Genomic DNA, 21,492 nt, shown 5'->3' with positions numbered 1-21,492 from the left:
TCTTGTGCACTTTGTTTTGCTTTTTTCTGAGGAAATAAAACAAACAAGATTTGTCCACAGCTAGGGTAAGTGACTGACTGACTGACTGACTGAATGAATGAAGGAAAACCTGCTACATCCTCCTTGCCATGGAATGAATTTCAGCTCCAGGAACCTCCTGCCTCCTCCCGTAGAGCTGCTTCAGGGAAAGAAAGTGCAAAAAGTAACATAATTTTACAGTAATTACATTGCATCACATAATTCCATGACTTACACAAACACCAAGTGGTTTCTCCTGCAGTATCACAGCCACACAGGCTGTGCTGGTGGGAGAAGGTGCCAGATCCTTTTCCAAGTGCTGTTGCTCGCGCTTGGCCAGGCCCCTGGTCCCAGGTGGCATTTTTGGGATGTGGTCCGACCCTGGGGCCTGTGGTCAGCTCTCCTCAGCCCCGAGAGCTGTAGCAGCCCCCCTTGGCTCCACTGCACCCCTTGCTGTGGGATGGGCTTGTGGTGGAAAAAACCCTGGGGAAAAATCAGGAACTTTTGATTGCACAAGGAAGCAAAAGCATTGTTTTCCTCCTTTATTGAACTTTGGCAAATAATATGTGTGTGTGGGTTTTACATCAATAGCTATAAATAAAACTTTGAAAGCAATGTAATACTTGTCATTGAGATAAAGGACATCTATTGGCACAAATCAGTGAGTAAAAACCCTTTAATGATAAAATAACATTCACTCTTTAGCTACTTTATTTGTCTGAAAAACTCAGCTTACACTCAGTTCAACATACCACCTTCCACAAAGTTAAAAAATGACATAAAATGACATAATAAAATAGACCTTAAATTTCATAATACAAGTACCTTGGCAAATTCCAGCCAGCTGGAGCAGCTCGTGGCAGCCCCGCCGTGGCCTTGCCATGGCCTCCCATACCCCTGGTGGCCTCTGGGCTGAGGAGTGCAGGTGTACTCGGCCTGGGTCACAACAACTGCGTGTCGGTGAGGAGTGGTGGCATCTGCCAGCAGGGCTCTGCCCAACATCCCGCTCTGCTTATGGCGGAACAACGTGGAAAGTTCTGGAAGATGAACCACTGTTACAATCATCAACTGTCTTACAAAAACCCCTGTTTAAAGTTCTTGTGTCTGTTACTGTCTTTGGCAGAGAAATCAGGAAAGAAAATAACCCGGCTATATTACACAGCTTCCATTATTATCACAACCTACCGAGTAAGGCCAAATGAAAAGGTCTCCTTGCACTAATGAGAGCACATCTCTAAAATACCCTTAATGACAGACCATATCAGCACTCAGAGGCTTCCTCAGCAGACTGCCACTGCCCCTGCCCAGGCCTGCTTTTCCACACAGAATGCAGGGCATGGAGCAGTTGGTTTGGCTTTATGTCCAGCAAGGCCTGGGAGCAGGGCACGTCAGGCTCCGAAGCTGGGCCCGGAGAGAAAACACAACCCATCCTTAAACAGGGGGCTCAAGTGTGAATCTGGACAAATCAAAGGGGGATAAAGCACCTCCACCAGCCTGGCCCAGGGCAGGGCGTGGGCAAGGGGCTGCTGGAGTCAGGGCTGCCCGCGGGGCAGCAGCAGCAGCACAGGACACAGCTGGAGTGCTCGGATGGGCTCGGGCCAGGTGGCACGGCTGGGACAGCACTGCCGAGCCCGGGCTCTGTGCCCTGCCCCTGCTGGCACAACAGCTGCGATGGCTGGGCCGGGCAGCAGCAGGTGAGGGGCAGGGTGGTCCCTGCTGTGCCCAGGGCCTGCCATAAAGCCAAAGGAACTGCCGACCCTGGGAAAAACGCGCGGCAGCCTCCGAGAGGAGCAGGGCATGTATTGCCAGGGGACTGAGGGAATCGAATCGCTGGGGAGAAGCTGCCAGCTGGCCAGACTTCTCCCCAGATGGCAATTTCATTGGAATTGAATTTGGGTCTGTTTAGCACAGGGACAGACCAGAGCTGATCTGGACCCCGAGCAGTGCTGAGCTGCGCGGGGCGAACCCGGGCGTGATTTCAGAGCGTAAATGCAAACACAACTGCGCCACGACTGCGAACAGCTAACAGGCTCCATGCATAAATAAACACCACCAAGCCAAAGAGCTCGTCCCAAACCCAAAGGAAGAAGTTGCCATTAAGAACCACGATGCATCACACTGCTAAGGGTTTGCCTCATGCATAAACATGGGAGCGCTGATTGGCAGTTGCTAATTATAATACTACACCGTCACACAGGACAATCAGCTCTTCAGACCAAGTAGCACAAATGTAGAAAATAATTTTTTTCCTCTTTTTTTTTCTTTTTTTTTTTTTTTCCAACAGAGCAAATGAACACAGATTGTTTCTTCAGCAAAATATGAAACTGTAAACTTTGGGCTCATTCTGCAACTTTTCCCCCATCCATAATAACAAAAAAAACCCAATGGGAAGAAAGACCGACGTACATTTTTAAGCGCACCTTCTCCGTCTAGTACAAAAGCACAACCTAAAACATATAAAGCTTCTTCTTCTGTTTTTTTTTTCTTTTAAATCACAGTTACCAAAAAGAAACAGTGAATAATTTATTACATACGCTATAATAACATTACGCTAAACAGCTATTCTCTATGAGGTATATCTGAGAAAATTCGGTAAGGGATTGCACGGTCTGCGTTGCCAACATGCCCAGTTCGTAATAAAGCTTTGGAACCATGGAGAAAGAGAGATCAGGGACGGGGAGGAGGAGGAGGAGGAGGAGGAGGAGGAGAGCCTTTGGTATTATCAGGAGTCTGTTCTTTGCAGGGCTGCATTGCAAAGCACCACAGTACAAAAGCCCACCAGGAACGATTCGGCGGCCCAGTCGAAGCTGAGGTATTCACAGGAAGAATAAAAAAAAGCACAGAGAGGTCTAGACTGGCAAAATCGTTGCTTTGGTTCAAGCAAGGCACTCGTCCCGTGGTAACATCACTCTTTGCAAGTGAAGCAGGAGTCGGGGGGGGCCGCGGGGACCCTGCCAGCTCTGGGGACTGTCTGTGTCCGAGGGCACAGGGACAACCGGCTACCCCCGCCCAGAAGGCATCCTGAGAATTATTATAGCTTTGTATTGAAGGAACACAGAGACAGAGGGAAAAGCACACTTGTCAAGTCCTACCGTTTCCAACACAGACTTAAACCCCCAAAGAAGCACAAAATAAAAGGCAGCACGTAATTGAAGCGGAGCGTTTGTGTGGAGCTGTCGGTAACTCTGTGACTCCAAGGGCACGGCCCAGGCGATTCCTCAGGGAATCCTCAGGATTCCTCCTGCCCGGGCCCTGCAGCAGCTGTGCCAGCCTGGGCTGGGGCTCGGGGCAGGAGCAGTGCCCAGGGCTGGGCTCGGCTCCTCGGAGCATTGCTTCAGCCCATAAACAGCACAGAACAGGCTCAAACCCAAGTGCCAAAGGGCACCGCTCATTTCCCAACCAAACAACCAAACAGCTTGGAAGTAATCACTCAGGAACGTGATGCTAATGGAGCTTAATGTAGCCTCACTTCATTGCTAACTTGAGAAAAGTAATTAATTGATTTTTATCTGAAAACGGTAATTGTAAACAACAAGCAAAGGTGAGGAGAGGGAGCAGCGCCTGGATGTGTGCACGAACTCCTCCCCTGCCCCGGGCTCTGCGGCCCCACAGCGGCCCTGGGCTCTGCTCGAGCACGAGAATAATAATAATTAGCAACGCTAATTGCTGCTGCAAACACGCCCCATAGCGGCCCGGGCAGCGCCCGCAGATTCCCCGGGGAACGTGCGGGTGGACAAAGCCCGGGATCACCTCCAGCTCCACACAACCCGGCGGGACCTGGGTGGGAACGCTCCACGGCTGCGGACGGCTGTGCTGGCACGAAGGAGAAAGGAACACAGAAAAGGGCATCACCAGAACTGGCAGCTTCCAGGGTAGCGTTTCTTTGGGAATCTGGGCTCTGCTGGACGTTTCTGGGTGTAGGAGAGAACAGTGGGAGTTATCAGAGAGCACAAGCAGAATGCAGACCGCACAGAGAAAGAAATCTTTGGTATCTTTGGTATCATCAACACGATTAAAATTACAAATGGAAAAGTCAGTGAGGTAGCCTCTTTGGTTCTCACTAGAAATAGAAAGGTTTTTTTCTGGTTTTTTTTTTCTTTTTTTCATTTTTTTTTCCTTTTTCTTTTTTTTCCACACACAGAAGTTCATTCTTGGAAGCAGCTAGTTTAAGGGTTTCTCTCTTTTTGCTTGGTATGGATTATTTTCCCCCCAGCTTAAGTTTTAAGAAGCCACAAAGTTCAGGCAAAGTATCCCAGTGTCTTTTTTCCCCCTATTTTTCTGAACGCACAGTTTTAGGTTGAATATTCATTGCTTGTCCTCAAAGTTCACTCTGCTGCTCTTACAGGAGATCAGCTGTAGTGCTTTATAGATAACTCTAATTAAAAAATAAAAACTCTACAAGGGCATCCCCGGGTGACGATGAATAAGTTAAATAAATAAGTTATATTATGAAGGCTTCATGTGCCATACTAAAGGTATGTCACACTTTCTAACAAGGAGGGAAGAGATTAACTTAAATAATTTAAACGTTGATATTTAAACAATTAAAATGAATTAAAAGAGGGAACTTAAACTAGACCTTAAGGGAACCAGTTGTTCCTCCCCTGTGTGACAGAAGCTGGCTGCTCTACAGAGCAGTAGCAGCTCTGAAGTGTATTTACTAACAGGCTTCGCATCCCCGATGCGCTACAATAGTCTTGCAGATAAATAAGCAAAGTTACTCCCAAATGAACTCGCAAATGGCTGAATTAAATAGACACAAATGGCTAAGACCAGAGCCTGACCCCCCATCTACATTCAGGCAAAACTCCAAAAGCTAAACCGAAACACAATGCGATTAAGACTGAACAGAGATCTCAGGACCTGCCCTAAGACTAAATTAAATAAATTACATTATTGATAGATAATATATTGGGTTAAAACCCACAGGTGTCTGGAAAAAAATAAAACCATTTTAAGCTTTGCCTTCTTAAAAATTTTAAACCATAAAAATTCCCTATAATAAATATAAAGGAGGCCAAGTAGAAAGTTTCCCCATCCCATACAAATACTCGGGAATCGTGACAAGCAAGGGAAGCGCTGGCCGTGTCCGAAGCCAGCCCGCTCTGCAGTCCGGGCGATGCCGCGCCTTCCCTGGGGAAAGGAGAGCCCTGCCCTCCCGCGGGCGGAGCGAGCTCTGCCGCCCGAGCGCCTCGCAGCTCTTTGGCTTCAGCTGTAGGTACGAGAGATCCACAGGAAAGCTTTGCAACCCAAGTCAGTGAGCACACTCTTTGCTCCTGCACGGCACACCCAGCAATAGCCAAGGTTTCTCGAGAGCTGAATTCATCTCGGCTGTGCCCAAGGCTGTGGCTCCAAGTTCCTGCTCCAGAAGATGCTGGGATACTCTCGGTACACACGAGTCTTTGGCAGCACAACAAATAAAGCAACAAGTTACATGACACAGCTCTGTATATTGATCAGCACAGGGCCCGGAGGTGGAACACAGCTGCTGGGGTCTGGTGCGGTGTGGGCAGGACAAACACCTCACCGCAGTCTGGCTGCCATGCTCCTCGTCTCAGGGAGCTGCTACATAAAGGCCTGAGGGAGTGGACAGTGAAATGGAAGACACACAGGGCCAGGAGAGATGCAGGGATAACAAATGCAGCAGGATCTTTGGGTGGAAATGCATTGGGACTTGATAGGCTTGAGGCCCCAGCCCAGAGAAGCCTCGTTTTGTTGCTCCTCTCTAATGCTGCACTTGCACAATTTGGAGAGAATTTCACTGAGGAGAAATCTGTGAGTAATTCAGTGCCTGATCTAAATTCCCTTGTATTGGGCTATTGGATGAGCTCTGAGCAGGAGGAAAAAGGCCAGGTCTTTGCTCCCAGGCTCCGCCAAAGCTGTGGGCAGCTCCCGCTGGCTCCGGGGAAGGTGGGAGGCAGAGCTGTGGCCGTCTGGATGGCCCTCAGGGGAGTGTCCCTCGGGTGAGATGAGCCTCAGTGGGGTGTCCCACAGCTCAGAGGATGCCTGGGGCTCATTCCCTGTGGGATACACAGCAGGAAGGGGAGCTGAGGAAGGAGCACTGGGGTTTTCACTGGTCCCGTGTCATCCCCTGCCACTGCAGACTGCAGGGGGACACCTCAGCATAGGACAGCTCCCCTGAGGGCAAAGCCGAGCTCAAAATGCACCAGGGGCTGGTCTGATGGACACTCAGGTGGGAATGAAAGTGAAACCTCAGCTGGGCCCTGCTCCACAGCCTGCTGGCTCCAAACTCTGCACTCAAACATCTGGCATTTGGGTGAGAAGCCCTCAGGATACATCCATACAGATTGGGACCATTTTTGGGCAACTTTATTCCATGTCTGGCTACAAGGATTCTCCAAATCTCCTTGGAATCTGCCAAAGGATCCTTTGATCCCCAGAGCAGGCACATGCTGTCAATTTAGCTGTGAGGATCCTGAACCTGCTTTCCAGAAACTTTTCCTGTCCTGACCAGACACAGCTTCTTGATTTTTTTTCTATTTTAATTGGAAAGTGACTGCAGCAGTTGTGTGAAGCAGTTAAAATGAAGCCCATGTTTAAAGGCAGAGAGGAGCAAGACGTGCTCCAGCTCTGAGGATAAATTTGGACGTGTCATGATCTGGATCATCACGACCTGGATCAAAGAAGGTTACAAGGCTAATATGTCAGCAGCAGCTCCTGAAGTGCCCCAGGAACTGCTGAGTACTACTGGGGTTTGGTTCAGGTGGAGGTTTGGAGCCGGGCTGTGGGGCTGCTCAGCACTCACAGTGGCAGAGATGGGAACACACCTATTGCAAGCTTTATCCCTGGGGAGGAGAGAGAAGGGTGGGGGTCACTGGGCTGATGTCGCGTGCAGGAGGGCGGCTGTCCACGGCCCCAGACACACAGGAGACCAACACACACGTCACAGCCAACCCACAAGTGTTTCCTGGAGGGAGGAGATGCACCAGGGCAGTCTCCCAACATCCTGCACTTGGAGTCCATGCAGCTCTCAGAGAGGTGCCATGTGGGGCAGAAAGAGGGAAAACATAAATGAACCCACCCTTCTGGCTGCACAGAGACTCACGAGTGGTTACCTGTCCAGAGATCAGTGGGGTTATGTGCATTAGTCGTGCAAGAGGAGAAACAAACTGAAACACAAGTAGTGAGAATCCTCATCTTTGGTATTGTAGCTGTTGAGGTTTTGGTTGCTCTGTTCCTTGTTCTTTTGAAAAAACTGCATAGGCACAAATTAAAGACAATCTTCAACTTTAAGAGGACTTGAGTTGTCAAATGAAGCAGCAATTGTACTGGCTTTGCTTTGTTCTCATTCTTGCCAACCCTTTCTTTGAGATCTGCTTCCGAAAATGTCCGAGATGTTTGTAGAACACAGTGTGGGGACTCGTTTGCTTCCTGACATGCTTCCTTGTTTTTTTTTTTTTTTAATTTTAATTTTATCTTTCAATGGAATAGTTTGTTGCAGAAGAAGTAGGTGCAGAAAACGTTTCTTTGGTTTCGATTAAGTAGTACATAAAAAAGTCTCAAGTGTCTGTGGCGGAGCACGGCCGCGCAGGCCGGTCAGCAGCCGGCGGCCGCCGCCAGGGCGGCTCCGCTGCGCGGAGCTGGAGAGAGGCCGAGGGGCTCGCAGGCTCCCCCGGCGCCGGCCAACCACCCGCACCAGCGACCACAAGGAGAAATGGCAAGGTATAAACATCTTTGGCTTGCAGAAATCCTGTCTCTTTGGTGTGCTGTGTTCCTGCCGGCTCGGGGAGCTGGCAGGGAAAAGGAACTTAGGGATGCGATAGAGCTAAACGCGGCACATCTGAAACGGTCAGTGGCATCTGAAGGGCTTGTTTCTGTTTCTTTTCCTGCTTGAAAGTACCATAAAATACTGACAAAATGAACAAAAAGACACTGAACGCTGAAAAGGTTTCGGTAACAGCCGTTGCCGAGGAGAAACCAGATTCCCAGAAACTAAAAAGGATGAAATAATGTAAATTAATCTACGTCTTCCAAAACATTGTGTTTGCTCCATGAACTGTAGCAGTTCCATCGACCTCCTGAGTGTGCATTAGGTACAAGCACAGAGCTTGTGAGGAACTGCCAGCTGTGCTTGAGGCTCGTGCGGTGTTCCCGGGATGTCAGGCTGCAGCTGGCACAGCCACCCTGGGCAGCCCAGGGCCGGGCCGTGGCTGCAGCTACCGGCTTTGTGCTTGATACTTTGAGCTCAAGAGAACTGAACTTTGCTGATCCAAGAACAAGCTGATTAAATTAAACTAAAAAACCGACCAAAAAAACCTTAAATCTGATTTTTCCCTAAAACACTTAACAAAAAACCATGCCTGAGTTTAAAAACAGGGTCTTGGGTTTTTAGTATCCGACTTTGTGCTCCGTTGTCGTGTGGCCGCAGGGTGGTGTGGCCAGCACACGGCAGGCGCCGGGCACAGGAGGCTGCCGGGCCGGCAGCGGCTCCTCGGCCACGGAAACCTGGGGCTCAGGAGAAACCTGCCTCAAGAACGACTCCCCTACGTTTCAGACCTGCTTCGCCTGTCCTGAGCATAGTATTGTGTGGAGGGAGGTTAAAGTGGAGCCTGCGCCTGCCAAGACTGAGAGAAGCCGTAGGAACGTCCTCGGGACCAGCTGGGCTGGGCTTGGTTGCGGGGGATTGTGCTTTAGTCACCGGAGAGGGGCCGCGCTTCTCTCCGCGCTGTGCTGGCCGTGCCGCGCCCCTCATGCCTTGGTGCAGGTGCTGGGGGCCGAGGAGGAGCCCCCGGAGCTCAGGTCGTCCTGCCACTTCTCCAGGCTGCGCCGGCGCGCGTTCATGAAGAAGTTGCTGACGGTGGTGAGCTCCAGGCCCAGCTGCTGGGAGATGGTGATCTGCATTTCTTTGGAGGGACGCTTGTTCTCCTTGAAGATGGCGAAAAGCGTTCGGCGCTGGAGGTCCGTGAAAACCAGGCGGGATTTCTTCTGGGAGTTGTTCCGCTCTTTGTTGGGCTCTTGCTCTTTGCGTTTGCAGGCTGGGAGGGGGTGGCAGAGACAGAGAGAGAGTGTCAGGGTGGTGCCCACAGAGCCCGCCAGCCACCCCGATGGCAGGCACTGTCACACGGTGCAGGCAATGTCACCAGCTGAGCCAGCACCACACCGGCACATGGGACTGGAGGGCTGCCAGAGGAATCCAGGGGCTGCATTGCTTCTACATCCCCAATACCTCTCAATAGCCAGGAATAACAGCTGTACGTACACTCCAAAGCAAACCCCAGTCAAAGCTCCAGTAGCAGCATCTTTGTGTGAGCACCAAGGGGAAAAAGCACCGGGGAGCTCCTTGGTGGAGCAGGCACTGGCTCACCCGGCCCTGCCCTGCTCCTCCCTGCAGCACCCCAGGGCACCGCTCCCATGCCCGTCCCCTTCCCGGGGCATGTCCCCAGGGTGAAGCCAGCCTCAGAGCTCAGGTCACGCAGGGCGGCAGGGCTGGGCCATCGCTGAGCCCTGCTAATGGATCCTAAACCCCATTCGTATTAATAGCTGCTCTGTATTTATTAGCAGAGAGAGAACAGCAAGTGCTGAAACCAATACCGCTGCCGGAGCACACCCACACTTAAAAATAGCCTGCCCAGGCTGTCTGCAGCGGGCACAGAGAGAAAATCCATATGTTGACATGGTTAGGTAATGTGCTGGGACAAAATGAGCCCAGAGAATTGATAAGCGGGCGGGTTTTAAGCAGCCCTGTTAAATAATTCTGCAGGTCTGGAACGTGAAATGAAGCTGGCCCAAAAGTAAAAGTCAGACTGTGGAAATGTCTGTGATTAACCCAGTCAGGGCTGTACCTGTGTGGAGCCTGGCCCAGCCACTGTAGCACTGACTGTCTCCTTCTGTGCAGGGACAGGACCTCACAGCATTTCTGCAGGAAACTGGGCTATTTTCTTGGAGTGCCTGACCCTGACCCCTTCCCAGCTGCCAAATTCCAGCTGGGGCTGCAGCAGAGCTGCCTCTGGGAGGGAGGTGAAGGTCAGACCCCAAGGCACAAGAGAAGGCTGTTCCTGAGAGCCGGGCTGAGCGCAGACAGGGGCCGTGGTGAGCGCTCCCAGCACAGCCACGGCGGCAGCAGGAAGCAGCAGGATGCTCCTGGGAGCACCGAGGTGAGCCTGCACCTGGCCCCAGTGGCAGACCCGCCTCTCTGAGGCCATTATCCCAGAGGAGCAGCAGGGGAGGGTTTGGGCTCTCTGACTGCACCCCTGACGCTGCACAGATAACATCCAGCTGCCTGTCTGAGATGAAAAAGCAGATGAGAAGCTGGGTTCACTTGGCCACGAGTCCAGAATCCAGGAGGTGATGTCCCTGGTGCTGGGGACATGACGAGCAGCATCTTTGCTGCAGCTCCTAATCGGTTCCGGGACACTGGGACGAGTGGAGTGTTTCCTACCATCACTAATTTATGTCCTGAGATACTCTGCGTTTTACAGTTATTGGTATCTGATAATAAATAATGCAGAGGTATGTGCTTTTTGATGCATTCAGTAAATACTTTCCTTGAACTGTTGAGTTTGCTCTTGAAAAGGCCCCACAAAGGCAAACGCTGCACCTGACGTGCATCTCTCAGCAGAGAAAAATGGGGTGAGCACTCTAATAAAATCAAGTGATTTTCCGGGAAGAAAGAGAAAGGTTTTAACAGCAGAGGGAAGGGAAGAGACCATCTGGATTCTAAGCACAATTTGATTTATTAGCTGTGGTTGAACCTGAACATATCTTATGGAAGAAAATGGACAACCAGCAAGAACTGAAAACCATAACTGTGGAAAAAAATATACATAAAAATATAAAAGAAAAGATTTTTCTTCTGCATTGGATTAAAGATGCTCTTCAATAGAAACAACACAGGAACTGCTCAGAACTGGGGTCAGTGCTGCTCCCCTTAGCATGGACCAAAGTGGAGCCCCACAACTTGAAGGGCATTAAGAGGGTGCAGGGACCCAACGCTGCACTGTGACACCCTGAGTATCATCACACTGAATTTCCCTACTAATAGTCCATCTGCCTGACTTTCTGCAACAATAACTCTGATTTGCTATTTTCCTCCCCATAGGAGAGGAACCTAGCCAGCACAGACATTCCAAACAGCCAGAAATCCTGAAAAAAGCCTAGAAGCTCTGGTGCTCAGCTCAGTCCCACGCTGTGAGCCCTCAGGCATGGGGCAGGGATGCTCCAGAGCCCCCCTCAGCTCCTAGGAGGGAGACAGAGATGAGGACACGAAGGTCACCAGCATCAGAGGGAGGAAGAGGCCCAGGAGGGGTCCCAGGGGTGGAGCAGTGCCCAGGCAGCCCCGGGAAAAGCGGGATACGTGCCGGGATACTGGAGACATCACCAACACAGCTCCGGTGCCTCTCTGGCCCTGGGGGCTTTAACCAGCAGCAAAAGCGACTCTGCAGCCATGAAACAAAGAGCAGGGGCTAAGAAGGAGCCAAGCAGAGACCGATGTTCCCTTACTCCAGCAGTATGTCCTCAGTCTCCACTGCTCCTAAGGACAAGCGGTGAATATTGATCCTGCCCGTGTGGCTCGTGTGGGTGCAAAGTCACCCAAACCCAGTTATCTGTCTGATGGAACTAAAACTGCTCCTCTATTCGATTTTGGAGAGGACTCAATGTGAGGGAAATGTAATTACTCTGGTAATACTGAGCACAATGAAATGACCATCAAAACATTTTCTAAAGATTTAAAATGTTTTTCTTTTGCTGTGATTCACTTAAAGCAACCCCTTGTATATGCCTGTTACTACAATCTTTTAAAAACTAGGCCTCAGAAATCAATTTGATTACCTCTCTGAATTAAGTATGCACGAATGAGAGCGATTGAGATCAATACAAATTAGGTTAAGTACTCCGCTGTGTACAAAATCATTATGGAACAAGGAGCAATCAGAATGAAGATGCAAATAATCACATTGTCGGGGTGGGCAGCCAGTGCTGCTCATCCCTGCTGCTGCACGCACACCAAACTCCTAATTTTTGAAACCCTAGGAATGCCCTTGATGGCATTTATCCAGAAAAACAGATTGGATGCGCAGCACAAAGTTAATTCTGTTCTTCCAGGGAAGATCTGCTTGCTCATCCGTTGCAATGGTGAGGTGTTCCCTGTTTGGAGATGCAGGATCCCTGTGATGCTCTGAGAAAGGAGCTCACAGCTGGCTGTTTCCAGCCAGGAAGGTGCTCTCTTGGTACCCCCCTGATTTCTCCCTCTCAACACAGAGGAGAAGGTGTGTGGGAAGCCCTGCAAGGAGACCTGCTCTGCTCTCCCTTCACCTCCTGCAGCCCAGTGCTGCTTGCCAAAGCTTAATGCCTCGGCACAGGCCCCGTGCTCCCATCCCATTATGAGGGGATGAGAACTGCTGGAAAATCACCGCTGCTCATAAATATGTTCCCTGCTTACTGAGAGATATTTTGGTCTTGGAGACAATTTGTGTTTTGAGAACCTGCCAGCCTCTATCGCTTGTCTAATAATTCCTCTGAGCAGCATTTACCAGTGGTTTGAGTCCCTTTTTTCACAACGGAGCAGTTTGATTTTATAGCTCAAAACCCCCAAACAACCCCAAAACACTCCAATTTCTTTTTTGATTGCATTTCTCTCTGCCATCAGCGAGTTGTCTGGCTGATGTTATCACCAAACCCATTTGAGATTAGTCTGTTTGGTATGATTTCTGTGTGAAAACCCCTCTATAAATCAGAGAGCCTTTTATGTAAAAGTCTGCAAGATTGATAGAGCTGGATAGAAAATCTTTTACCTTGGAAAAAGAGATGTATTATCTGTCCCGTTGGATATAGTGCTTTCTCTGCATATTCATTGCCCAGGTATGATGGGCTTTTTCCAGAGAAGACAGGAGCCAGGATGGGAGCCTTAAATACAAACAGATTGCTATCAGAAGGAAGGGAGTGTTCTTCTTCGCTGTGTCTAGTGGGGATAAGATGAGAAGCAAAGGGTTTAAAAGACAAAAAGTGAGATTAAGGCCAGTCATTAAGGGTTTTTTTGTACCTGTAAGCCCTGGAAGAGATCACTTAGGTAAAAAATCCCCCTCTGGAGATCCTGAAGAAAGGGGCAGACTGCCAGGACAAGTGAGGCCTGCAGTCCCTTTCAGCCCTGGCTTCCCCCTGCACTCCATTCTCTGCACACCTGCAGAGCCCGTGTGCACTCTGAAGGCAGCTCCAGGGGAGCCGCTCTGATGAGCAGGCGGCTGCTTTAGTGCTCCGAGGCTCGGCACAGCCGCGCTGGGGACTGCAGGAAGCTTGTCATCTCCCTGTAATGGCTAATTGGGGGGGAAGGAAAAGCTCCTGCAGCTGCTGGATGGCAGCAACATCCAGGACAAGGATCTGCGAATAACACCAGGGAGGAGCACCAAGGATGAGCACCCAGGGCCACGGCGCAGAGCAAAAACGCTCCTAACAGAGGGTGGGTGCGAAGAACTGACACCAGCGACTGGGAAATAATCCTGCTGGCAAAAATGTTCTCCCCTCGCCACAAATAAATTGTGGCAATTTTCAGCTGGAGAGGAATTGGGATATTTAGGTTCAAACAGTGATGGGCAAGAGATACAGGGAAAAAAAAAGAGATGCTGGGGGAAAACTCTTCTAAGGAAAACAGCTTCAGAACGAGTAACACTTGATGACCAATTAATTGTTTCTTTTAAAAAGCAGGGGAGAAAATACAGAAATGCATTTAAGCCAAATGTACTCAGAATGAACTTCATCAAATAATCAAGAAACTGATAAAACTCATTTGCTTTGCAAAAACAGGATTCAGATTTCTGTGTGGCAGAAACGCCTTCAGAAATGATGTGGAACAAAGAGCTGGGGCAGGGGATGATTTCGGAAAGTTGGTACATGAGAAATACAATTTATCAGCCAGCACCACAATTTACCGCATGGATTGTTCAAACACAACCACTAATCTATAGCTGAAGAGAGCACCAATATTTCAAGCCACCAAGCACCTTTCAAAGAACCTTTACATACCTGTATATTTAGTTCAACGCTAAGAAATAGCTTTATAAATAGGTAACCTGCCTGATACAGATGTTATCATGCCTTAACTTTTAGCTGGGGATGCAGACAACAAAATAATCTCCAAATCCAGGGAAGAAACATTTGGTAGGGCACAAAGAGGCAGAGGATGGGTGGGCAAGTGTGCGCAGCCCACTGCTCACTGCGAGACCCCTCTCCTTGGCTGGGGCACCTCGGGGTGCAGGCTCAGCCCCGGGATGTGGCACTGCCGCCGCCCGCTCCCGGTACTGCCACCCACGGCTCGCCGGGCGACTCCGCGGCCCCGTCTCGCTCCCGCTCTCCTCCTCCCCTCCCTCCGGCCCTGCTCTCGCCCCTCTCCGCCGCTCTCCGTGGTACTGACAGCGCAGAGCACGGAGCGGGGATCGGGCAGCTCTGAGCTAATGAACCGCGGATGGTGTTTCGGTACAGAAGTGTTTAATCACCAATAAGGCACCGCAGAAGGTAAAGAGGCGGCGGAGCGCTCTGCTGACCCCGCAGAAGTTTAGGGCTTGTGCGTTCCCGGAACCTCCCCGCGGCGGCGAGGGAGGGAGCAGGGAGGGTCCCGAGGGCGGCCCCGCTGTCCCGGTGCAGCCGCAGCCAGGCACGGGCACGGGGAGCCCGGCGGGGCCGGTGCCCGCGGAGCTGCCCTGCACAGAGCCCCCAGCGCCGCCCCCGACAGAGGACTCCGACAGACCCCCGAGGAAAGACAACAAGCACAGAAATAATAACATTACACTGCATTACGTTAGGATAGGATAGACAACACTATATATCTTCTATAATAAGAAAAAATACTGATCACACCCGCATTGCTACTGCTCCCACAGGAGAGGGGGATTTCCCTCCAAGGACGGCAGATTTGCACCCCACTTGGGGTGGGTAGCTGGTGGGTATTGTTTGTTTTTAAAAACCTGAAATACTTGTGGCTTTTTCCCCGTGCTCAGAGGGATTTAAGCAAGCGAGCGAAGGGGGAGAAGGAAGCACTGAGGCGATGGGGCCGCATATTCACACGTGGTAATAAAAGGAAATTAAAATAATCGATTTCCTGAAGGGAAAGGTAATTTGCAAAGGTCTTTCCCGCTCCATGGGGAGTCCATGGCCACTTAGCACCTGAGCTCTCTCCAAACTTTACTCCTGGATGCAGAGGCATTCAGGGGACCTGGTAAAGCAGAGACCCAGAATTATACAGGCATAACTCTGCATGCAGCTGTGATTCCTGATTTTCTGCTCTATATGCAGGGCTCCACGGGGAACCCCCACCCGGGACCAGTGCTGGGAAGGAAAAGCACCAGCCACGTTACTGGAAATGAGCCGGCTCAGGTTCCAGATCAATGAAAACTGGGTCCACGCGTTGATGCTCCTGTTGCCAGCATTAATGCTCTTTTAATCTTCTAAACATTATCTGCATCGATTTCCCTCTCGATACACGTTTGTTTGTGAAGGCGACATCGCCGCGTGCTCGGCAAAAAACCCGAACCCCTTGTGTCCCTCCGAGGCCCCTGTCGGACCCCGGCACCTTCCTTTGGCTGCAAGCACAGAAGAGCCGGATGCCCGCGGGTGCTGGAAGGGACAGACGAGTTTGCAGTCGGCGTTAGAGCCGAGCAGGGCATCAGCGTCTCTCTCCCGAGCCGGGACTGCCCCGCACCTCAGGAAAGCCCGAGCACTCTCCACTCTGGGGGTTCTGGAGACCCCAGGCCGCGGGTGTTTAACCCGTAGCACCTCTGGTTAGAGGTCGGCCAGGGATTAGGGCCATCAATCATCCGTGGCCCCTGTTCGCCCTGCTCCGCCGCATCCCAGCCTCTCCGGCAGCTGCCCCTCGTGAGGGAAATCCCTGTGCCCATTTCCCCACCGCAGAGACCCCCGGGGCCCCTCAGACCCCTCCGGCTGTGCCGGCAAGGCGTGCAGCCCTGGGAACAGCCCACTGTGTACCTGCCCACTGGGAAACGCTCTGCCCTCGTCGGGATCAATTGAACTAAAAGAAGGGCGGACTCGCTGGCACAAATATCCCGGGATTTTCGTCGCTGTCAGAGCAGAGCGCCCCGGCCCCTGGCCCCCACCCCATGCTGCGGTTTGTCCCACGCGTCTCTGCCCGTGCCACAGTCCCCCGTGTCCTTCTTCACCCACGTCCACGGCATCGTGGTTTCCGGGGAGCGGGAAGGCAGCCCCGGCCGTGCTCCACGGCAGGGCCCGGTCCGCACCCTCGCGGGACCGGCCGGGGGGCCACCACCGGGCACGCACCGCGCCGCGGGCGCGCCCCGCACGGCCTCAGGGCAGGGACAGCTCTCGCTGGGTCTGTGCCGCTCACCTCGGCTGCGGGCGCTGCAGGGGGCGGTGCGGGGGCCGGTACCGGGGGTCGGTACCGGGGGTCGCTGCCCGCGCCCCCCCCCGCGGCCCCCGCAGAACAATGGGGGCTGCGGCGCTCCGCGACCGCGCCAGGGGGCGCCCGCGCGGCCTCCGCGGACAATGCGGCCGGGCCGGGGCCGCGGGGGCTGCGCGGGGTCCGGCCCCCGCCCGCTCCCACCGGCCCCGCCTGTCCCGGGACGCGGAGCCCTCGCCCGGCCCCCCCAGTGCGCCCGGCAGCGCCGGCAGCCGCAGGAGGGATGCTCACGGAGAGCGCGGTGCGGTGCGGAGTGCGCACCTTCAGCACCCGGCCCTGGAGAGCAGCCCCGGCCCCGCCGCCCGGCGGTGGCAGCGGAGCGCGCCCCTCCGCCGCCCCCGAGCCCCTCACCGCCCCGCCGGACACAGCCGGGGTGCGCGGTGCTGCGGGAGGCGGGGACCGGCTAGCTCCGCACAGCCCCGCGGTTCACGGCGGAGCGGGGAAGCGGCCGGGCCGGGCCGGGCCGGCGGAGGACGCACTGCGGGGCCGGCCGGCCGCTCGGCGCTGCGCTCCGAGGGTCGCGCTGCGCTCCCCGCCTGGCACCGGCTTGCACCTACCTGCTAGGCGCAGGGCAGACATCCTCTGGAACTCCGGCTCCTGCAGCCACTTCCACATCCTGCGGAACGTCTCCCGGCCGGACTTGAGTTTACTCCAAGGCTTGGGGTTCCGCAGCAAGTCCGAGAGGGTCCCCTGGGAGCGGCACAGCACTCGTTGGGCGAAGATGGCCTGCGGGATGCTGTAGCGCTTCAGCTCCGCCGTGATCCTTTGTGCCACCTCCTTGGTGTTGATCTCCTCCAGCTGCCCCGCGCCGCTCCCCTGCGGGCCGGCGGCGGGGGGCGGCCGCTCCCGGCCGGCGGGCAGCGCGGGGCCGTGCGGCGGCGGCGGCCCGGGGGGCGCGGGGTGGTGCGCGCCGTTCAGGGGCGGCAGCATGGCCGGGGGCGTCCCCAGCCCCCGGGGCAGGTGCTGCTCCCCCCGCGCCAGCATCGCCGCGTGCGCCTCGAAGTTGGGGCTCAGCATCTTGTCGTGGCCAGGCGGCCCGTAGCCGTGCAGGCCCTGCTGGGAGCCAGGGAGCGGGCCCAGCCCGTTGCCCAGCGGCGAGAGGCTCTGCCCCACGGCCGGCACCTCCTTGTAGGGCCCGTAGAGGCTGTTGACGGCCGGCAGCCCGCGCTCGTCCCGCATGAGCGCGAAGCCGCCGCCGGCGCTGCCCGGCAGGCGCTGGTGGTGGTGGTGGTGGTGGGCGTGCGGGTGGGCATGCGGGTGGTGGAACTTGTCGGAGACGGCGGAGATGGGCGGCAGGGGCTGGAGCGGCGTCAGCGTGGTGTAGGTGCCGCTCATGCCCATGCCGGGCGGCGAGGCCTCGCAGGGCACGCTCATGGCGTGGTGCAGCGGGATGGAGAGCTCGGGCCGGTACTCGGCGGCGCCGTCCAGCAGCGAGGCCATGCTGGGCACCATGGCGGGCCGGGCGGCGGGGGGCAGCTCCTGGTGCGGCGGCGGCGGCGGCGGCGGCGGCGGCGGCGGGGGGGGCGGCACCCGGAGCGGCCCCGCGCTGCGGCCGCCGTGGTGAGGGCTGGGGCTGCCCATCATCTCCGGTTCGTGCCCCGCCGCCCCGTGCAGGCTGCCCAGCGGCTCCATCGCCAGCTCGGGGTTCATGGCGCACGCACCCGGTTCCCCGCCCAGGCACCGCCGGCCGCCGCGCCCGCTCCTCATCCGCTCATCGGGGAGGCGGCCGCCGCGGCCCGGGGCCGCCCGCCCCGCGGGCAGCGGCGGCTCAGCCGGGCCCGCCGCGCCGGCCCCGCGCCATGTCCTCGCCTCGCCGCCGCCGCCGCCGTCTGCGGGCGGCGGGAGCTGTCCGGGGCCGCTCCGCCCCGGCCGCGCCCGCGGGGCCGGGCTTGAGCCGCGGGCGGGCGGGCGTGAGGGCGTGAGGGCGGCGGGAAGGGCGGGAAAGGCGGGCGCGCGGGAGCATTGGTGGGCTGAGGGTCGGGGGGCGTGGCCTCCGTGAGGGGACGTGAGGGGACGTGAGGGGACGGCGGGGCCGTTAAAGATTCCGCCCCCTTTGTAGCGTGCGGTGCCACCGGGAGCTCCCGGGATCGGCCCGGAACCGGCCCGGCAACGGCCGGGGCTCCTCCCGTACCGCCGCCGCGGGGATCCGCGGTCCCGGCTGCGCGGCGGCCGCACGGCTCTCCTCCTGGCAAGCGGCTCCGCATCCCCCGGTCCGCAGCCCAGCCCTCAGCCGGCGGCTCCCAGGGCCCCGCTGATCACAGCCGGCCCTGCTGCAAACCAAGGTACAGCGCTGATCTGTGCTGTTGGTTATTGGTTATTAGTTGCCTTAAAAGCGGCTGAATTCCGGCTCATTAATAAGGTGCGATGGACGTACCTCACCCGGGGGTGGATGGTGAGTCCCAGGAGCCCGCCGTCCCCGTGCCACCCCGCTGGCACACGGCTGTGGGGTCCCGCTCCCGGTGCACACACACACGGCCAGGCGTTCTCCCCTCATCCCAGGGAAGGGCCGGTTCCCCGGGCCGCCCCTCAGCCCCGCGGCTGGCAGGGGCAGCGCACAGCTCCGCAGGGCACAGGGTGTGCGGCTGGCAGCGCGGCTCTGTGGGCAGGGGCAGGGCGGATGGGAGCCGACAGGGACGGGGGCCCCGAGGGGACAGCACACCTTGGCATGTCGCTGGCGAGCGGGGACTTGCCTGCTATGGCACAGCCCGTGTGGGGCACCCGTGCCAAGACACACCGGGTCGGACTGTGCCCGCTGCTCCCAGCTGTGCAGTTCACTGCTTCTCCCCGCTCCTTAAATCAGCAGCAGCAACAGCAGCCTTGAGTGTCCTTGAGTGTTGTATCGTCCTTATTATCTCGGCTCTGATAACCGTCTCCGTATTTGTGGAAGTCCCACCTCCACTGGGTCTTTCCTAACTAAAAGAGGGAAGTGGGGAGAAATGTCATCTTTTGGACCCTCGATCATCAGGCCACTCACTCTCCAGAGCACCTGGTATCTCCTTGCAAACAGGTTGTGTATGACAGCACCCAGTTTCCCTACAGATTAGATCCCAAAGGATAATGATCAATTCTTCCCATGCTGTCATCACAGCGTCTCTGGAGCTCACGATGTTTTCTGAGCTGCTTTTTAGCACTATCAGGCGGGTATAAAGTGGAGTTCCCCCCACCCCAGCTACTCCTCCCGCTGCCAGCTTGCGGTGAGGGAAAAAAAAGGAAGACAGAAAAGAAAGCTCTGGCGTGAGGTGCCTTTGTTCAGGGCAACTTAGGCGTGAAATCTTTTTGTCCTTCCTAAAGGAAGGCAAAAGTTGCGGTTGATTTGGGGAAGAAAGAGGCGAGTGCAGCGCTCCTGAGACGGAGGTGCCTCTGTGGGCAGGCGGGAGGAGGGTGGGTGGGCAGGCCCTGATGGGAATCTGGTGCCGCAGATGAGCTGGTGTCTGTGTCCTCCCTTTTCCTCTCTATTCTTCCCTTTTCCTCTCTTTTTCTCTTGCCTTGCCTTCTCCTTCTCCAACAAATTCATCAGGTCTTTGACTTTTTCTTTCCAAACCTGCACCCGATGGCTGTGTCCCCTGAGGATGTTTCGTCCCACACCGTAGTGTCTAAGTCTGGTGTCTTTCCAAGTTAATTTCAAAACTTTCCTGGGAATCAAGGTGTAAATATCCCTGTGTGGCGCAGCTGTACTGCTCTGATGGAGCAGTGCCTGCCTCAGAGGCAGGAGAGTGCCGGGTGTCACCCAGGCAGGACAGGGTGCAGCCGAGCTGGCAGCTGGGCACGGTGGGCAGAGCAGTGCCACAGCCGGGTGCCCGCTGCTGCTGCTGCTTCCAGCCCAGCGAGCCTGGGCTGCCCAGCGGGACAGCGTTCCCTGCCTGCATGGCTGCCTTTGCCAGAGGCTTTCCCTCTGCTCTTGGGGGAGGGAGGAGGGGGTTTCTTTGTTAGCTTTCCTTCTCCTGCCTGCCTGCAGCTGGGCCTCCCCCTGCCACAGCCCTTGCTCCCCCCAAAGAGGCAGCGGTGGGGTGTCCAGGGATGGTGGGTTGGGACAAGCCTGGACATTGACCTGGCCTGGCTGAGCTTTCTTGCCCAGCATCCCTCTGGTTTGGGCTGTGGCTCCCCTGGGAATATGAAATTTAATTCCTCTCCTCTTTTGTTCTCCGGGGTTCTCTGTAGTGTCCTGCAGCATCCGCACCTGGCACCTGACCCAAACCATGCAGGAAAGAAAGGGTGACCCCAGGGTGACTCCTCAGTGCAGGACACGGAGAACAGGGAGTTCTCCTCTAAAGCAGCTGGCCAGGGCCTGCAGGTGTCATTTTCACCTGCTTTTAAACAAACGTTGCAAGTGTTTTCTTTGGCATTTTGAAGCTGCTGTCACATGTGCATTCTCTGCAGAGGGAGCAGCTTCAGCCCCTCAGGACAGAGCTGGACATGGGACAGGGGGTTCAACCCATGCTGGCCACTGGCACCCTCCAGCCCCAGCGCCCATGGTCAGCAGAGCCTTCCTCACATTTACCAGAGGCAGAGGAAGGAAAGGATTTTTCCTATCCCATCCCCATACCCAGATTGGGTTATAGGGCTATAAATCCCTGCCTCTCTGCCAGGACGGTCTCAAGGATAAATATATGAACTGTAGTGGGTATTAGTGGTGGGAAGCACACAGACAGCACAGACAGAGAATCTGGCATGGCTCTGCTCCTGTGCCTGCCAGCCTGAGGGACTCTGGCCTGAGAGTTGATGTGAACTCCTAAAAACAAGAATTGCTGCCAGTGAGGACACTGCAGTGCTGGAGCAAGCAGCAGGTCACCTGGAACAAGAAACAGCAGTGGGCTGTAAGATGTTCCTGGGGATGTAATTCACCTTAATGAGCAAACACCCTGAGCCAATCAGTGCCCAGATTCCCACACTTTTTATCTTCACATATTTCACGGGAGTGCAGAATTTGATCCATCACACCAAGCTTGTTGCACTGCATAATTAAATATAGGCAGCATTAAGCATCACTTTTGGCAACTCCTCTGGTGAAGTTTTCCAGTAAAACCTATCAGTGAGCAGTTTGGGAAATAATAATAAGGAAGAGGCAGAGGCAGTGGAGTTTTACAGACTCCCAA

At 55.0% G+C, this 21,492-nt stretch overlaps 1 protein-coding gene across 1 annotated transcript; it reads right to left on the bottom strand.

Annotated features, from left to right (window-relative positions):
- Nucleotides 1–545: 545 nt before the first annotated feature.
- LOC143691991 (one cut domain family member 2-like) lies at nt 546–18,247 on the bottom strand. The gene is made up of 2 exons (XM_077171399.1): nt 16,957–18,247; nt 546–9,014 (listed from the first exon to the last, which is right to left on the bottom strand). The coding sequence occupies exons 1-2, from the start codon at nt 18,104–18,106 to the stop codon at nt 8,728–8,730; spliced, it is 1,437 nt and encodes a 478-aa protein (XP_077027514.1). The 5' UTR covers nt 18,107–18,247; the 3' UTR covers nt 546–8,727.
- Between the last annotated feature and the right edge of the window lie 3,245 nt (nt 18,248–21,492).

Source organism: Agelaius phoeniceus, chromosome Z (assembly GCF_051311805.1).
Source record: "Agelaius phoeniceus isolate bAgePho1 chromosome Z, bAgePho1.hap1, whole genome shotgun sequence".
NCBI classification, from domain to species: Eukaryota; Metazoa; Chordata; class Aves; order Passeriformes; family Icteridae; genus Agelaius; species Agelaius phoeniceus.
This window is presented reverse-complemented; position numbering and strand designations above follow the sequence as displayed.